The sequence below is a fragment of the Manis javanica genome, chromosome 4 (assembly GCF_040802235.1).
Source record: "Manis javanica isolate MJ-LG chromosome 4, MJ_LKY, whole genome shotgun sequence".
Classification (NCBI taxonomy): domain Eukaryota; kingdom Metazoa; phylum Chordata; class Mammalia; order Pholidota; family Manidae; genus Manis; species Manis javanica.
This window is the reverse complement of record NC_133159.1, coordinates 55,274,107-55,290,536: the sequence shown is the minus strand read 5'-3', so window position 1 is coordinate 55,290,536 and position 16,430 is coordinate 55,274,107. Positions and strand designations below refer to the sequence as shown.

The 16,430-nt window shown below is 37.0% G+C and overlaps 1 protein-coding gene across 2 annotated transcripts in view; it reads left to right on the top strand.

The window, feature by feature from the left end:
• Positions 1-8,637: 8,637 nt before the first annotated feature.
• Positions 8,638-16,430, top strand: part of C4H1orf141 (chromosome 4 C1orf141 homolog) — a 43,582-nt gene continuing 35,789 nt past the window's right edge. The window contains exons 1-4 of one of the 2 annotated variants that reach the window (XM_037024394.2): positions 8,638-8,944; positions 9,397-9,493; positions 13,565-13,656; positions 13,961-14,118. In XM_037024394.2, the coding sequence (XP_036880289.1) occupies positions 13,582-13,656; positions 13,961-14,118 (233 nt within the window). In that variant the 5' untranslated portion in view covers positions 8,638-8,944; positions 9,397-9,493; positions 13,565-13,581. The remainder of the gene's footprint in view (positions 8,945-9,396; positions 9,494-13,564; positions 13,657-13,960; positions 14,119-16,430) is intronic. The other variant, XM_073232927.1, reaches the window with a different exon arrangement.

Below are 16,430 nucleotides of genomic sequence, written 5' to 3'. Positions count from 1 at the left end.
TGATGTTGATGGATTTGCAAATGTTGTACCATCCTTGCATCCTTGAGATAAATCCCATGTGATCATGGTGTATGATCTTCTTGATGTATTTTTGAGTTGGGTTTGCTAATATTTTGTTGAGTATTTGTTCATCAGGGATATTGGTCTGTAATTTTCTTTCTTTTTGATATTAGAGTGATGCTAGCTTCATAGAATGACTTTGGAAGTATTCCCCCCTCTTCTATTTTTTGGAAAACTTTAAGGAGAATGGGTATTTTGTCCTCTCTATATGTCTGATGAAATTCAGCTTTGAATCCAACTGGCCTGGGGGCTGTGTTCTTGGGTAGGTTTTTGATTACCAATTCAATTTTTTTGCTGGTAATTGGTCTGTTTAGATTTTCTGTTTCTTCTTTGGTCAGTCTTGGAAGGTTGTATTTTTCTAGAAAGTTGTTAATTTCTTCTAGGTTATCCAGCTTGTTAGCATATAATTTTTCATAGTATTCTCTAATAAGTCTTTGTATTTCTGTGGTGTCCATCTTGATTTTTCTTTCTCATTTCTGATTCTGTTTATTCTCTTTTTCTCTTAATAAGCCTGGCAAGAGGTTTATCTATTTTGTTTATTTTCTCAAAGAAACACCTCTTGGTTTCATTGATTTTTTTCTACTGTTTTGTTCTTCTCAATTTTATATATTTCTTCTCTGATCTTTATTATGTCCGTCCTTCTGCTGACTTTGGGCCTCATTTGTTCTTCTTTTTCCAGTTTCAATAATCGTGACTTTAGACTATTCATTTGGGATTGTTCTTCCTTCTTTAAATATGCCTGGATTGCTGTATACTTTCCTCAGAACTGCCTTCGCTGTGTCCCACAGAAGTTGAGGCATTGTACTGTTGTTGTCATTTGTCTCCATATATATTGCTTGATCTTTGTTTTAATTTGGTCATTGATCCATTGATTATTTAGGAGCATGTTGTTAAGCCTCCATGTGTTTATGAGCCTTTTTGTTTTCTTTGTACAGTTTATTTCTAGTTTTATACCTTTATGATCTGAGAAGTTGGTTGGTGGAATTTCAATCTTTTTGAATTTACTGAGGCTCTTTTTGTCACCTAATGTGTGGTCTATTCTGGAGAATGTTCCATGTGCACTTGAGAAGAATGTGTATCCTGCTGCTTTTGGCTGTAGAGTTCTGTAGATGTCTGTTAGGTCTGTCTGTTCTAATGTGTTGTTCAGTGCCTCTGTGGCCTTACTTATTTTCTGTCTGGTGGATCTGTCCTTTGGAATGAGTGGTGTGTTGAAGTCTCCTAGAATGAATACATTGCATTCTATTTCCTCCTTTAATTTTGTTAGTGTTTGCTTCACGTATGTCAGTGCTCCTGTGTTGGCTGCATAGGTATTTAGAATAATTATATCCTCTTATTGGACTGAACCCTTTATCATTATGTAATGTCCTTCTTTATCTCTTGTTACTTTCTTTATTTTGAAGTCTATTTTGTCTGATACAAGTGCTGAAACATCTGCTCTTTTCTCCCTATTGTTGGCATGAAATATCTTTTCCATCCCTTCACTTTTAGTCTGTGTATGACTGAGTTTGAGATGAGTCTCTTGTAAGTGCATATAGATGGGTCTTGCATTTTTATCCATTCAATTACTCTGTGTCTTTTGATTGGTGCATTCAGTCCATTTACATTTAGGGTGATTATTGAAAGATATGTACTTATTGCCATTGCAGGCTTTGGATTCGTGGTTGCCAAAGGTTCAAGGGTAGCTTCTTTACTATCTAACCATCTAACTTTAACTCTTTTATTATGCTATTATAAAGACACTCTGATGATTCTTTATTTCTCTCTCTTCTTATTCTTCATCCTCCATTCTTTATAGGTTAGGTGTTTTATTCTGTACTCTTTTCTGTTTCCTGTGACTGCTTTTGTGGATAGTTTATTTTACTTTTTGCCTTTAGTTAATATTTGATTGGTCTTCTTTCTTTGCTGTGATTTTATTTTCTCTGGTGACATCTATTTAGCCTTAGGAGTACTTCCATCTAGAGCAGTCCCTTTAAAATATCCTGTAGAGATACTTTATGGGAGGAAAAGTCCCTCAACTTTTGCTTCTCTGGAAACTATTTAATACCTCTTTCAAATTTAAAGTATAATCGTGCTGGATACAGCATTCTTGGTTCAAGGCCCTTCTGTTTCATTGTGTTAATATGTCATGCCATTCTCTTACCCAACAAGGGGTTAACATCTGAAAGATATAAAGAACTTACATGCCTCAACACCCAAAAAGCAAATAAGCCAATTAAAAAATGGGCAGAGGATATGAAGAGCCAGTTTTCCAAAGAAGAAATTCAGATTGCCAACAGACTCATGAAAACATGTTCCACATCACTAATTATCAGGGAAATGCAAATTAATAGCACAATGTGATATGAGCTCAAACAGTAAGGATAGCCAGCATTGAAAAGACTAAGAACAACAGATGCTGGCAAGGATGCAGGGAAAGGGGTACCCTCCTACACTGCTGGTGGGAATGCAAGCTAGTTGAACCATTTTGGAAAGCAATATGGAGGTTCCTCAAAAAACTAAAAGTAGAAATACCATTTGACCAGGAATTCCACTCTTAGGAATTTACCCAAAGAGTACAACTTCTCAGATTCAAAAAGACATATGCACCCCTATGTTTATTGCAGCACTTTTTACAATAGCCAAGATATGGAAGCAACCTAATTGTCCATCAGTAGATGAATGGATAAAGAAGAGCTGGTACATATGCACAATGGAATACTATTCAGCCATAAGAAAGAAACAAATCCTACCATTTGCAACAACATGGATGAAGCTGGAGGACATTATGCTCAGTGAAATAAGCGAGGTGAAGAAAGACAAATGCCAAATGATTTCCCTCATTTGTGGATTATAACAATGAAGCAAAACTGAAGGAACAAAATAGCTGCAGACTCAGAGACTCCAAGAATGAACTAGTGGTTACCAAAGGGGAGGGGTGTCGAAGGGCTTGTGGGGAGGGAGGGAGAAGGGGATTGAGGGGTATTATGTTTAGTACACATGGTGTGGGGGATCACGGGGAGAACAGTGTAGCACAGAGAACGCACATAATGAATCTGTGGCATCTTACTACACTGATGGACAGTGAATACATTGGGGTATGGGTGGGGACTTGATGATATGGGTGAACATAGTAGCCACATTGTTTTTTCATGTGAAACCTTCATAAGAGTGTATATCAGTCATACCTTAATAAAAAAAATATATATATATCATGCCATTCTCTTCTGCCCTGTAAGGTTTCTGTTGAGAAGTCTGATGATAGCCTGATGGGTTTGCCTTTGTAGGGGATCTTTTCTCTCTCTCTGGCTGCCTTTAATACCTTGTCCTTGTCTTTGATCTTTGCCATTTTAATTATTATGTATCTTGGTGTTGTCCACCTTGGGTCCTTGTGTTGGGAGATTTGTGGGCTTCCATGGTCTGAGAGACTATTTCTTTCCCCAGCTTGGGGAAATTTTCAGCAATTATTTCTTCAAAGACACTTTCTATCCCTTTTTCTTTCTCTTCTTCTTCTGGTACCCCTATAATATGAATATTGTTCCGTTTGGATTGGTCACACGGTTCTCTTAATATTTTTTCATTCCTAGAGATCCTTTTCTTTCTCTCTCTGCCTCAGCTTCTCTGTATTCCTGCCTATTCCATTAATAGTCTCTTGCACCTCATACAGTCTCCTTTTAAGTCCTTCTATTGATTGTTTCATTTCTGTTGTTTCCCTCTGGACTTAATCCCTTAGCTCTTGCATATTTCTCTGCAGATCCATCACATGGTTATGACTTTTATTTTGAATTCTTTTTCAGGAAGATTGGTTGTATCTATCATGCCTGGTCCCCTCTCTGGGGTTGTCTGAGTAATTTTGGACTGGATCAGATTCTTCTGCCTTTTCATGGTGATAGAAGTGATCACTGGCAAGTGGTGTGTGTGTCAGCTGGGAGAACAAAATCCCTTCCTGCTTGTTGGTCACTTTGCCCTTCTCTGCTCTCTGTGCCAGTTACCTGCACACAGGGAGCAGTCTCTGGGAATCTCCTGAGCTGCTATGGGTGGGGTGGCCCTTGGGATAGCCTAGGGCACTGCAGGGGGTTGCAGATGGCCGGGTGTGTTCTCCTGCAAGAATGGTGCCCCTTGGTGCCTTCTGGACCTTGTCTGGCTTCCTCTGTCTGTGCCAGGCAGCTGTGCATTGGCAGCAGCCTCTGGGTCTGTTCCAGTTAACTACGTGCTGGGAGAAGACTCTGTGTGGTTGCTGTGGGTAGAGATGTTCACTGGCTCCTCTGGGGCTGTTCACTGGCTGCTCTGCAGCTGTGGCAGGTCAGCCCATTTGCTTGCAGCTCTGGCGGGGTGGGGAATGAATGGCAGGCTGCTTATCATTTCCTTAAGATTCCCATCCTGATGGGCTGAGTGCACTGGGATGATTTTGTACAGCTGTTAAGCCCTTGTCCCTTTAAGACTTTTAAAAAGTGCCCACTTTTCTTTTATCCCAGGGTTGCCAGCTGTGGGGACCCACTCACAGTCTTTATCTCGGATTTTACTTTTCCATTTCTCTAATATCCAGTATACCATGCAATGTGTGTCTATGTTCCCAGTGCAGATTACTAGGGCTGTTTATTTAGCAGTCCTGGGCTTCCACTCCCTCCCCACTCTAATTCTTTTCCTCTCGCTGGTGAGCTGGGGTGGGGGGAGAGCTCGGGTCCTACTGGGTCATGGCTTTGTATCTTACCCTTTTCATGAGATGCTGAGTTCTCACAGATGTAGATGTAGCCTGGCTGTTGTACTGTATCTCTGGTCTCTCTTTTAGGAATAGTTGTATTTTCAAAATATATATGGTTTTGGGAGGAGATTTCTGCCGTCCTACTCATGCCACCATCTTGGGCCGTCTCCTTATTCCATGTTTTCATGCACTGTCTAAGAATAACAATTTCTAGCCAAATTTTGATTTCTAGAAGCTACAAGCACATTTCCCACAATATTTCTGTCATTGTCTCTAGCATGGGCTTGTGATGTAAATGCTATTTTGAAAACTTTTATTTTGATTTTAACTTGCATGATAAGGTACCTTCCTGAAATGCTTACCAACCTTAACTCTTAACTAACAATTTATCAATGTTGTAGAAATGTTTCACCACTCTTGATCAAATCAAGAATGCTTTCAAGTCAGTTATTTTTAGATTATAATTCTGTGGTGTGTATATGGATGGTGTGAGGGGTGTGTGTGTTTGTGTGTGTCCAAATCTGATATACAATTTATAAAATACAAGAGTGATTTTACTAATCACATGGGAGGTTTTTGGGCCTCAGGAGTAAGAATGGGTATTTTAAAAAAGTTTTTTATGTCATAAGTGATGAAAGCAGTCTTTCATCAAATATTCAAATACAGGCTGTCTACTTCCATTAAGACCTGCAATCTGAATAGAAGGAGTTTCAAGCTTCTTCTTGAAATTCTGCTTTTCCAGGAAGGTAATAAAGGAAGACAGAAATGAAGAGAAGCAAAGCCAGTGAGTGTTCCTCAGTCCTTTTCACTTGATGTTTTTCTTGCCTTAACTTCTTTTAACTTTCACTCTCTCAGCATAAGGTTTTTATATTCCTAAGTATTTGTTGAGTCACCGGCTTTTAATGACAGAATTATGTGGGTGAAACCCCTCCTAGGAGGGAGAAAGCTGCTGCTCTCAAGACCTATTCAAAGTAGGGAAAGTTCCTGGAAACTGTTTGTAAGGAAACAGGAGGCGTTGAACCAGGGCTAAAGGCGGGGTGGTGGTGGGGGCGCATAACTACCAGAGCCAGAAAAGATAGAAGTAGATGCAGTTTGGAAGAGGCAGAGGTGTTGGAAGCGTGGAAATTAAAAATTTGTACATGAACTAGAAAGCACATAGTTTTATTGAAACTTAGGCCTTTTTCATCCCCCCAGTTGGTGAAACTTTCTCCAGCGGGATCCACTTTGAGAGGGAGATTGGGCACGATGGGAAAGGCACCGTGTATAAAGCTGGCCACTGGCTCACTCCAACCAGGGTGTCTCAGGTGAGTGTGGGAACGAGGTGGGAGGGAGGTCTCAGGGGCTCTGCTAAGTTCCTTGAAAAAACTGCCTCTTTATAATTGGTATGAAGGAGCTTCCTCAATTTTGCCCCCAAGTTTGGCTTCCCATTTAAGGACCACAGGGCCTAGAGTGTTTGAGCTGGGCTCCCTATTTTCCAAGTGTCCTGGGGGTTCTGGCCAGAGGCACCAAAAGGAGGCTAGGGGGGCCGTGCATGAGGTGGGAGCCAGTGAAGGATGCATAATCCGTGCATTTCGGAATGAACCTGGATGATTCCTGCAATGACTGCTGTGCGATTTTGAGGTTGTCAACAGTCTTCCAATTGTCTGCCCACAAAAATATTCCCCAGAGCATGTACATCATACTTTTAAAATATCCTTGATATTTATCCTTAGAAATTTCCCATCCAACCTCAAATTGGTGATGGGTAAATTTTAGTAAACTTTCAAAACAGAATAAATTTTCAGTCTCTCATAACAAAAAGGAGACAAGAAAATTTATAGAGTAGATCAAAGCATAAGGGTCAGGTTTAATAGTTAAATCTTCCAATAATGAGTTTTCAAATTAGTTCTCATGATTTGGGACTGTATTAGTTCATAAGGGCTGCCATAACAGAATACCACAGATGTGGTGGCTTAAACAGAAATTTACTTCTCACAATTCTGGAGGCCAGAAGTTCAAGGTCAAGGTGTCTGCAGGGTTGGTTTCCCCTCAGGGAAACCTGGCTTGCAGATGAACCCCTTCTTGCTGCATCTTCACATTGTGTTTCCTCTGTGCATGTTGACTGTGTCTTAATCTTCTTTTCTCATATGCTACCAGCCATATTGGATTAAGGCCCACTCTAGTGGATCCCATTTTCACTTAATTATCTTTTTAGAATAAAGGCTCTATCTCCAAATATAACACATTCTGAAATACTGAGGTTTAGAGCTTCGACATAAGATTTGTGGGGGAGGGGGACATAATTCAGTCAATTTTTTAGGCTTAAAAAAAGGATTCCCTTGTGTCTGTACTTGGAATGTGAGGTGGAGAAACTCAGCCAGTTACCTTCATTGACTAAAAAGGAATCATTTAACAGTGAGTGCTGATTATGTGCTCAATACAGTGTTTAGTGGACTGTGTAAGATAAAAGTGTAAGACAGGCCTTCAAGCAGTAGAGTTTGAACTGATAAAGCCAGATAATAGAAATAAACTTTTATTTACTTTTCTAGTAATTTTTCTAGATAATTGCTCAGTCCTACTCTTTTGTTTGTAAGTTTAGAGCCTCTCTTAGTTTTCCTGAGTTCTTACTTTAAAAGATGTTTGAATTTGTTCTAAGAAGCCTTCTTAGAAGGGCTAAAGTTGGCAACACTGGCTTTTTTTTCCCTATATTTTGAATCTTTTCAGTCCCAAAGGAGCTGTTAAAATTAAATAGTGTGCTTAAAAGTAATTTCGTAGTTTGATGTTCTTATAACTAATGACTCAGCCTCTGATGTGCTTATAATGTTGGCTTTGCAACCTTGAAATTGTTCCTTGATGTAGCCAAGTCTTTGCAGTGATGCTTGGGATGATTCAGTGAGTGTACTGGGAATTATATTCTGCCCTACTTGGCAGGTTCTCTATTTCATTGTGTTCTTTTTCAAAAAACTGTCATTACTGAGCCAGTAATTTAGAGCATAAATTCAAATTTCCTTTGAAAGTTTATTTTACTGAATTTAGATTTGGCAAGAGCCACATTTTATAATTCACTCAACTTCATATTTTCATCCCCCAGTAAATCATTGTGAATTAATGCCAGCTGTTACAGATAAACTGGGGTTACTCAGTGGACTGGACCATCCTTCTTGAAACATCTTACATGTCGCCTGATGAGTGTGCATTGTTATTCTGCAGGTAAGGGAGCAAGGCGAAATGTGTGGCGGAGAACTGAACTCGATCAGTGCCCTGTTTAAGGAAGATAGTGTTGATGAAATTTTGAAAGATCAGTATTTGAGGAATGAGGAGAAAGTTTAGGAGCAAGCAAATTAGGCGGAGTAAAGTGCAGTAACCCAAGGAAGGGAAACTGAAACCTTAAAGTCTGAAGAAAGACAATGGCAATAGAAATAAAAGTAAGGATCAGACTGTTCTTGTCCAACTCATGTAAGTGTTGCTTCACTGTTCGTGGAATTATGTGAGAAACTATTGACCCATTCTACCCTCAAGATTCCATGAGCTCAGATTCTGTGACCACGTAATAACCCTACATTCTAGAGACCATTTCCCTGTAAGTGTAAGTACATATAAGAATGCTTCAGATATATCTTTAAATATTTAAGAAATGAGATCATCTCTCCCACCCCAAGTTAATATATCACTTGAAAGGAGAGGAGTAGATCTGTTTACTTAAACACAAACTAATTTTGTTTTTTTTTTGTTTTTTTTGATGAGTCTCCGGTATGGAGGCATAGTAATGCTTATCAGGGTAGTCTCTTAAATGGTTACTACATATTCAAGGCCTACACTTGTGCTCTGCAGGACAATGAGTTTTAGTTTCTGTTAACTGAGCTCAGAATGAGAATGACATAGAAAATTTAGAAGTAAAATTATGAGAAAATCAGAGGACAGGAAACAAAATAAGATGACGTGGTACTAAAGATACTGAATTACTGAATTAAAATAGAAGATATTGAATTTCTTGATTGAGATAGAAGATACTGAATTGCTGAATAAATTCTCAGTTTCCCAAATTCAAAGGATTTAGTGTAGGTATAATTGAAGAAATATGAAAGAAGTAAGTAGGCAGTTAGACATATGGAGACCATTGATGATTCAATGGTGGCAGGTATGGGAGAAAAAATGAAATGATATGCAGATGGAGAACACATATTTTGCAGCATTCATCGGTAATCACATATAGCTTATCCCTAACAGGTAAGTGTATCATTACTTATATTTACGTATTTTATTTACCAAACACTTATATGTCACTTATACTCACTCAATTAAACCTTATAATAACCCCATGAAGTAGGTACTTTTATTATTCCCATTTTACTGAAAGGGAAACAGAGAAGTTAACCAAAACAGTTAGGCCACAGCCAAACAGCTGGTAAGTAGCAAAGCCAAGGATTCAAGCCCAGGCAGTCTGACTGAGTCCATGTTCTTAACCAAGACACTATGTTGCCTATCTTAATCTGAAGGTGGGAGAGAAAGTAATGTTTCTTAATACTATAACTTGATCTAGGGGAACCTCAACAAGACGGTCAAATATTTGTGCATACTCATAAATGTAAATGCCAGCCTAAAGCTGTCATAGGATTTACAGTTGTCTGTTTCCTCTATGGCTGATGATTAATTTGCTCATTCCTGTTGTTATGTATTAGGGATGCAAAGATGTATTAGACATGGTTCCTGCTTTCAAGAAGTGCATGGTCTAGAAGGGGGATTAAAAAAGTACACCAAATGCTTTACTAGAGTATGGTAAGTACTAGGATATTAGTATACATAGGCTCTCATGTGAGCATAGACCCTAGACATCTAAATCATAGTGCATCAGGGAAAGCTTCCCAACAGAAATGTTATTTGTGTTGGGTCTTGAAGGATGAGTAAGACTTAGAAATATAGGGAATGGAAGAGCATTGTAGGCAGAGGGAGCAGTAAAGGCAAAGCAACAAGTAAAGGAAAATACCATATACTTGAAGAACTGCAAGTAGTTCATTAGGATTAGGGTATCAAATGAGGAAGAGGCAGGTGAGGTAAAGACTTAGATGCCAATCATGAGCCTTGCATGATAAATTAAGGAGCTTGAACTTTGTCCTGAAAGCTGTAGGGAGGGTTGAAGCTTTAATCAGGGAGGCATGTAATTGTTTTTTTCTTGAAACACTAATTCAGGCAAATATGAAGGATAGAATGGATCAAATACATAGACATATTTTGAAACTATTGCAATCATCCAAGCAACTAGCTATGGAATTTTCAATGAGGGCAATGGCAAAGTGAATGGATAAGAGGAGAAAAACTAAAAAGATATGTTGGATGTAGCATATACAAGATAAAATGATTGTGTATAATTAGGGAGGCTTGGAACTCATAAGAGAGATTTTGTTTGGATGTAGAGGACAGTAGATGAAGCTGTGAGTTTGGGAGGTCATCCTGGAATACTATATGGAATGATGAAAAAGATGGCCTAGCACATAGGAACACCAGTATTTAGGGGGTGATCTGAGGAAGAAGAGCAAACTGAAGACACTGACAAGAAATCTTCAGAGAAAGTAGGAAGATATGATATTGTCATAGAAACTGAGAGAGAGGAGAGTTTCCATAGAATGGAGTTTGGTAAACCTTAGCAAAAGTTGTAAACATTCAAATAAAGTAAATAAGAGCAGAAAAGTGCCCATTAATTTATAAGATGGTGACCCTGGTGAACTATGAGAAAAAACTTAGTACAGTAATTGGAAGAAAGCCAAATGGTGGTAGATTGAGAAGGAAGAAAGATGTGACAAATTAGAAACCCTAAGTATAGACAACGATTTCAAGAAATTTGGCAAAAAAAGAGTTGGAGAGGGGAAGATGTGAAAGAATAATAGCTAGTATAATCAGGGAAAGAACTTCTTTCTTTCTTAGAACTACAAGAGTCTTGAGCAGGATGAGAAGAAATTGTTGAAGGAAAGAAATGAAAGATACAGAAAAGAGGAGATAACCAATGAAAGAATTCTCTTGGGAGTCCAGGGGTAATAGAGTCTAGTGTAAACTGGAAGGATTAGCTTTAGATGGGAGAGACAATACTTCCATTAAAATTAAAATACAGGTAAGAAGGGAATGGATGCAGATACGACTTTGGTGTGAGAGGGAGAAGTTGAAGAAGTGCTTACTTGATGGTCTCAGTTAGCTTAGTGATTAGGAGAGGCTATCTGCCTTGCCTAGGAAGACGAGGGTCACACAGGAAAATGTCTGCCAGGTGCCAACTTCCTCAGTAAGTCTGATAGAATACCTAGCACAATGTCTTTCCTGTAATACATTTAGGTAGTCAGTGGCCAAATGAACAAATAGTTTATCATCAAATGATAACATACACTCACAGAAATAGAATAATGATGTAGAATATTATCCATAGAAATGGGAATATGAAGTGAAAGTATGAAACCAATATGCTAGTTTGAAGTAGACATTAAAAAGATTGAATATGGAAAGGACTAAAACACAGAAGGTCCTAAGAGAAGCATATAATACAGTCTTGAAGTATTTTGCATTAAAACATTAGTTTTTACTTTATGCAAAGCAGCTGGGATGCACTATCATATTAGATCTGATGTTCCTTTGCTCCCAGCATTTATTTAAAGAGACACAAGCTAGGTAGGCTCTTGGTATCCTTGGTGTAATGGTAAAAGCAAACAAGTTAGTCTTACCTCTACTTTGTTGTAGGGCCATTGAGTCATTAGGGACCATTGGCACATAGCCAAAAACATATGAAAACATTTACAAACTGAAAAATACATTTTTTGGCTTCAATGTTTGAAAATAAAGCTATAATACTAAAACTAATAACATTCTGTCAATTTCATTAACTGTCAAATTTAGTATTCATAAAACTGTCATTGATAGTTGAAAATTATTTGTTGGCTAGCTTTTCTCACTTCAAAACTGCTCATGATATGTGCAGTGATTTGCCAGAAATCATAGCTAAATAATTTACTATAGGAAAATCATGTATTTTTGCAAAACAAGTTAAAATCAAAACATGAAAATTCAACTTACAGCTAAGTGTGTGTGTGTATAAAAAATGGGATGATATGGTATAGGTTAAAAGTCTGATGTGATGTTGAAGAGGTGTAAAACATAAGCGGTGTAGGACCTCTGACTCTTTAAAAAGGCCTGCTTTCTATTCCCTCTCACTACTAAGCAGCATGTCTCTGTTGTCCCTGAGACAAACTGGGAAACTCATTCACTTCAATAATCTGGTTCTTCCAGTTATTTTCCTTTCTATTTCTTATTGAGAAATAGAAATATTTGTTCCCAAGAAAAGAAATTTTGGTGAGAAATATGGAAGTCTTGTCCACCACCTTGAACTCATACTATGCTTAAGGGAAGCACAGAAACTAAAATTCCTTTAGTTGTTTTTTGGGATATATGAGAGGGCTGGTTCCTAGAACTGAAAAGATAATATATAGTATCCAGATCATCTATATTCTCTTCCAAAATCTGTTCCCTATTCTGTGGTAGAAAACCCAGAGAGTCTGAGGCACTCACATTGTGCTAATGCCCTTGCCTGCATCTCCCTTTTCCAACCTGCAAAGTAAGGCTATGGTTTGTAACAAGGAAGCCTATCTTCTATCAGCTCTATGGCCCTGAATAGTTCTTTTGTCACATTAGACTGCATCACAGGATGGAAGTGGAGTATCTGGATGTAATATAATGACAGAGGGCGTGCTGGAATGAGAAGGCACTATCAGAGTGCAGGAATTCACAACCAGGGCAAGATAAGCTGAAGGAAAGGAAATAGAGAGAATGCTAAAAGACACCAAGTAATAATGTAAGCTTTGGGCATAGGATCCTTAATCCTTATCTTTTCATACATTATTGTCTATGCATGGTATTGATTGAATAATATGCAGTATGAGAGAAATAGCATAGATTATTTTGAGCTAGAAAGAACCTTAGTGTTGACACTGAAGTTCATTAGAAGCATTTTTGAATTCAGTACTCTCTGTGAACCATATAACTTTTACACTTATATGCCCCCTGAAACCCATCCAATTCACTGAGCAAAAATATGTTGACTACATAATCATCTCTTTGAAATTTTACAATAAATAAAATAGAGGGAGCTTTGGGTTTATATTCTGATCCTTGACTGAATTCTGCCCCTAGCTTTTTGTATTGCATCCAAAAGATACTTAGTGGCTTTCAATTTTCTCATTTGAAAATGGAAATTAAATTAGACCAGGTTCTGATGTCTAACATTCAGGTCCCCAAGCCTAATATGGACAGAGTGATCCCAGATGAAATTTTCAGCAATATTAATGTGTTAGGAAATATGAACTATTATGGCAATAGAGCCTAACCAGCTTGGCTGCTGCCCCTTCTATGTGACTGATTGCCTTCATAGTGCCAGATTAACAGTCTTGGATCATTGACCAATTTAATTTGAATGCAATTAATTATATAAATGTGAGCTCTTCACATTTACTTTCATTAAAATCATATCACAACAAAAAGGAAAAATATATAACTCAAGCCACATGCCCTTGCTCCAGGCACTAGTCACATCTAGTTCTCCTATGGTAGGCTTGAACTTTTTTTCAGCGCACCTTTATCATACACTTAAAAATTCCTACGGCCTACATACATTCAGGAATTCTGATTATGTAAGCTTCCATCTAAAAAACCTGGGTACCTCTACAATTCTATTAGTTATTCCATGATTTAGGCAGTTCTGTTTTTTACCTAAACCAGTAATATAAAGGTGGATCTCCTTATTTACTCCCAAATAATCAAGTACATGTTTAGTTTAAATTGTTTTGGAGGTATCTTCTCTTTTTTCCTTTCAAATAGGAATTTACCAACTGACAATGGCAGAAAATATCTTAGGGAAATTAGATATTCTGGATGAGCAAGCAAAAATACTCTTGGCCAGAAGAACAAAGGTTTGTAAAATAAAAGCTAAAATTCAATTTAATTATTAAAAGTTTATCTTTTCAAATGGAATTATTAATTTAATTTTTAGTTAATGATGCATTGATGTGAAGGTATAAACTAACATAAAAAGCAAACAATTATATTAGTTGAGTCTTCTATGTAAGTGAATACTATGAAGAATTATTTTGGTATAAAGTGTGGGTGTTTGTATGTGTATAAAGTGATGTTTATTTTGTCCTTTCCACAAGGACTTTTCCTATATGAAAAGTACTCATTTTTTCACAGTGTTATTATACTTTAACCTTGCTGCAGAAAAACAGGCTTCAGAATCTAGCGAAGAAAAAGACTTTGGTTACACCCCTGACATTTGATTTTCAATTGGAATTTGAAGAGGCTATTGGTACATCCACATCTAAGACAGTATCGAAGATCACAGAAGACAAGTCATATGGTATTAAGAAAACAAAAAGGTAACAACCATCATAACTACTTCAAACTTTCGGCATTACTTTGGAATTTGTCTTAGTTTATGCAATCTATATTAAATGTAAGTTTTGTCGAACATAGGTATATTTCATACTGGTTATTAGGTGCAACATACTAGATTAGCGTTCTGAATAGTCCTCATGTATTAAATATTTATTATAATATTTCACCATTGCACATATAATTGCAGATAGTAATTACAATTCTGAATTTTTAAAGAAAGATTTTTCTCAAGCTCTATTATATTGCCCCAAATCAATGTCAGGATTTGTTTCAAACTTTAACCAATATACTGCAAAAAAAAAAAATCTGCCTAGAAAACTAAGTAAGGCAGTTTCTCTGTGTACTTACAAGGGGTAGCCTGAATATGTCATATTTGGTCCTTTGCTGGCATGGTGTATATGTGTAATGCTCTGTGATTTTTCTAAGCTCAGAAATGTAGAGAAGAGCCCAGATAAAAGAAATACTAAGATGCAGTATCAATAGAACTTCACATCAGTTGGATATTGGTGGTAGGGGGATACTGTTCTTACTTCATTTATTCTGTGCAGCAATTTAATGTGTTAAGTACAGTTTTACACATGAAAAATGTGTAATTTTTCCTGATGAGGTTAAATAATTTCCCAGTGTCACACAGTTAAGTGGCAGAAGGTGTATTTAAACTCTTAACAGTTCAATTTCAGGGCCTGTGGCATTGGTCATTACCCCAATCAATAGAATGACTTCCAGCTTTGGGGTTTGGTGACTAGGTGCCCTAGGGCATGTTGCACTTAGGTAGAGAATATGATGAAAAGCACATTGGGGTGGATGAGAAGAAATGAGTTTCATTTTGGATATGTTAAGTTTTAGATACATATGGGGCATTCAGGTGGCAGTGTCTGGAAGACAGTTGGACAAATACGTCCAAATATAATGTCATTTGGATGTGAAATACATGTCAGTCAGATTTTTGTTATTTATGATATCAGAACATGTTTCCATTGTGAAACTATACATTAAGGAGTTTGTCTCTAGCACAAATCAATATTAATGGTTTACAAAACTTAGCATTATCACAAACTTCCTACATTACTACTTTGTTTTCATGTGGATATAGCCAACAGCTTTAGTTCAAAATCATTTCTAGAATTATCCAGGTCAAATGGAATATTTTAACCATATATAGAAAAATTTGTATAAACCATAGTTGGGAATGTGGGGAAGAAATAATATATATATTATTATTTGTATTATATATATTATAAAAATTTTATGTTTTTGTTCATTTTTAATATGTGTGTGTATATATATAAATATGTATATTTTCATTGTGGCAATGTGTATAAGATATGGCAAGTGAGCCATTAGACATATTTAAGGGTAATGGGTAATCTGGGTAAGACAGTATTTTGTAGGATGACACTATGTCTGCCCCTTTCCTGTCTGATATGACCATTTCTAAGTAGTTTGTAAAGGTATCATTGATTCCATATCAATGATAATATAAACTCATCAGTAGCTGAGTAATGTTGCTTTTGAGTCAAGTGTAGTCTGGCCAATTTTAAATTTTTAATCAGAGTCTAAACTATAAAGACAAGCACATTTTTTCATGATTCAAAGGCCAAGTGAATTTGATTTGATCAGTGCCCAGAGGACCAAAAGCAGAAAAAAGAAGTACAGTTCAGGAAAAGTTAAAGAGTTTACACAAGGAGCTGGGCATAACCTAGCCAAAGGAAATAAAATTTGGTTGAAGAAATTGTGAGGAGGATCTAGTACATATAGATAACTCCAAGTAGCAGCATATGTAGGCTATGATTTTTGCTTCTAAGACCATTCTGTCTCCAATCTGCCTCTCTTCAAATAGCTTTCCTGATGTAGCAGTTTTGTGCTGTTTCCAGTGTGAATTAAAGTCCTTTAGAGATGGGCGATTTCATCCAAAAGATAGAGCTCCTGGTTACACTCATATTTTTAACATACTCTATATAATTTTTCTATAAAATAGAACTATTTAAAATAGCAAAACATGTGTTAATTTCCTGCTATATTTAAAAAGATAATAATCCAATTAATTTAAGCAAACACAAAATGAAACATTATAAGTTACTGTTTAATTCTCTGAAAAAATTAAGCATAGCCATTCATGGATCCTTTGTGAGCCTCTTTCTATTGTCTATATATTTCCTCGGTTTTGAGGGTGCACTGTTTTATCTTATACATGCCTCATTATTTTTTACTGAGAACCAGGCATTTGAAAAGTGGAGATACAATCTAAAGCTCTAGCTGATGTTCTCTTCTCCAGGGAGAACTGTGCTGGCTT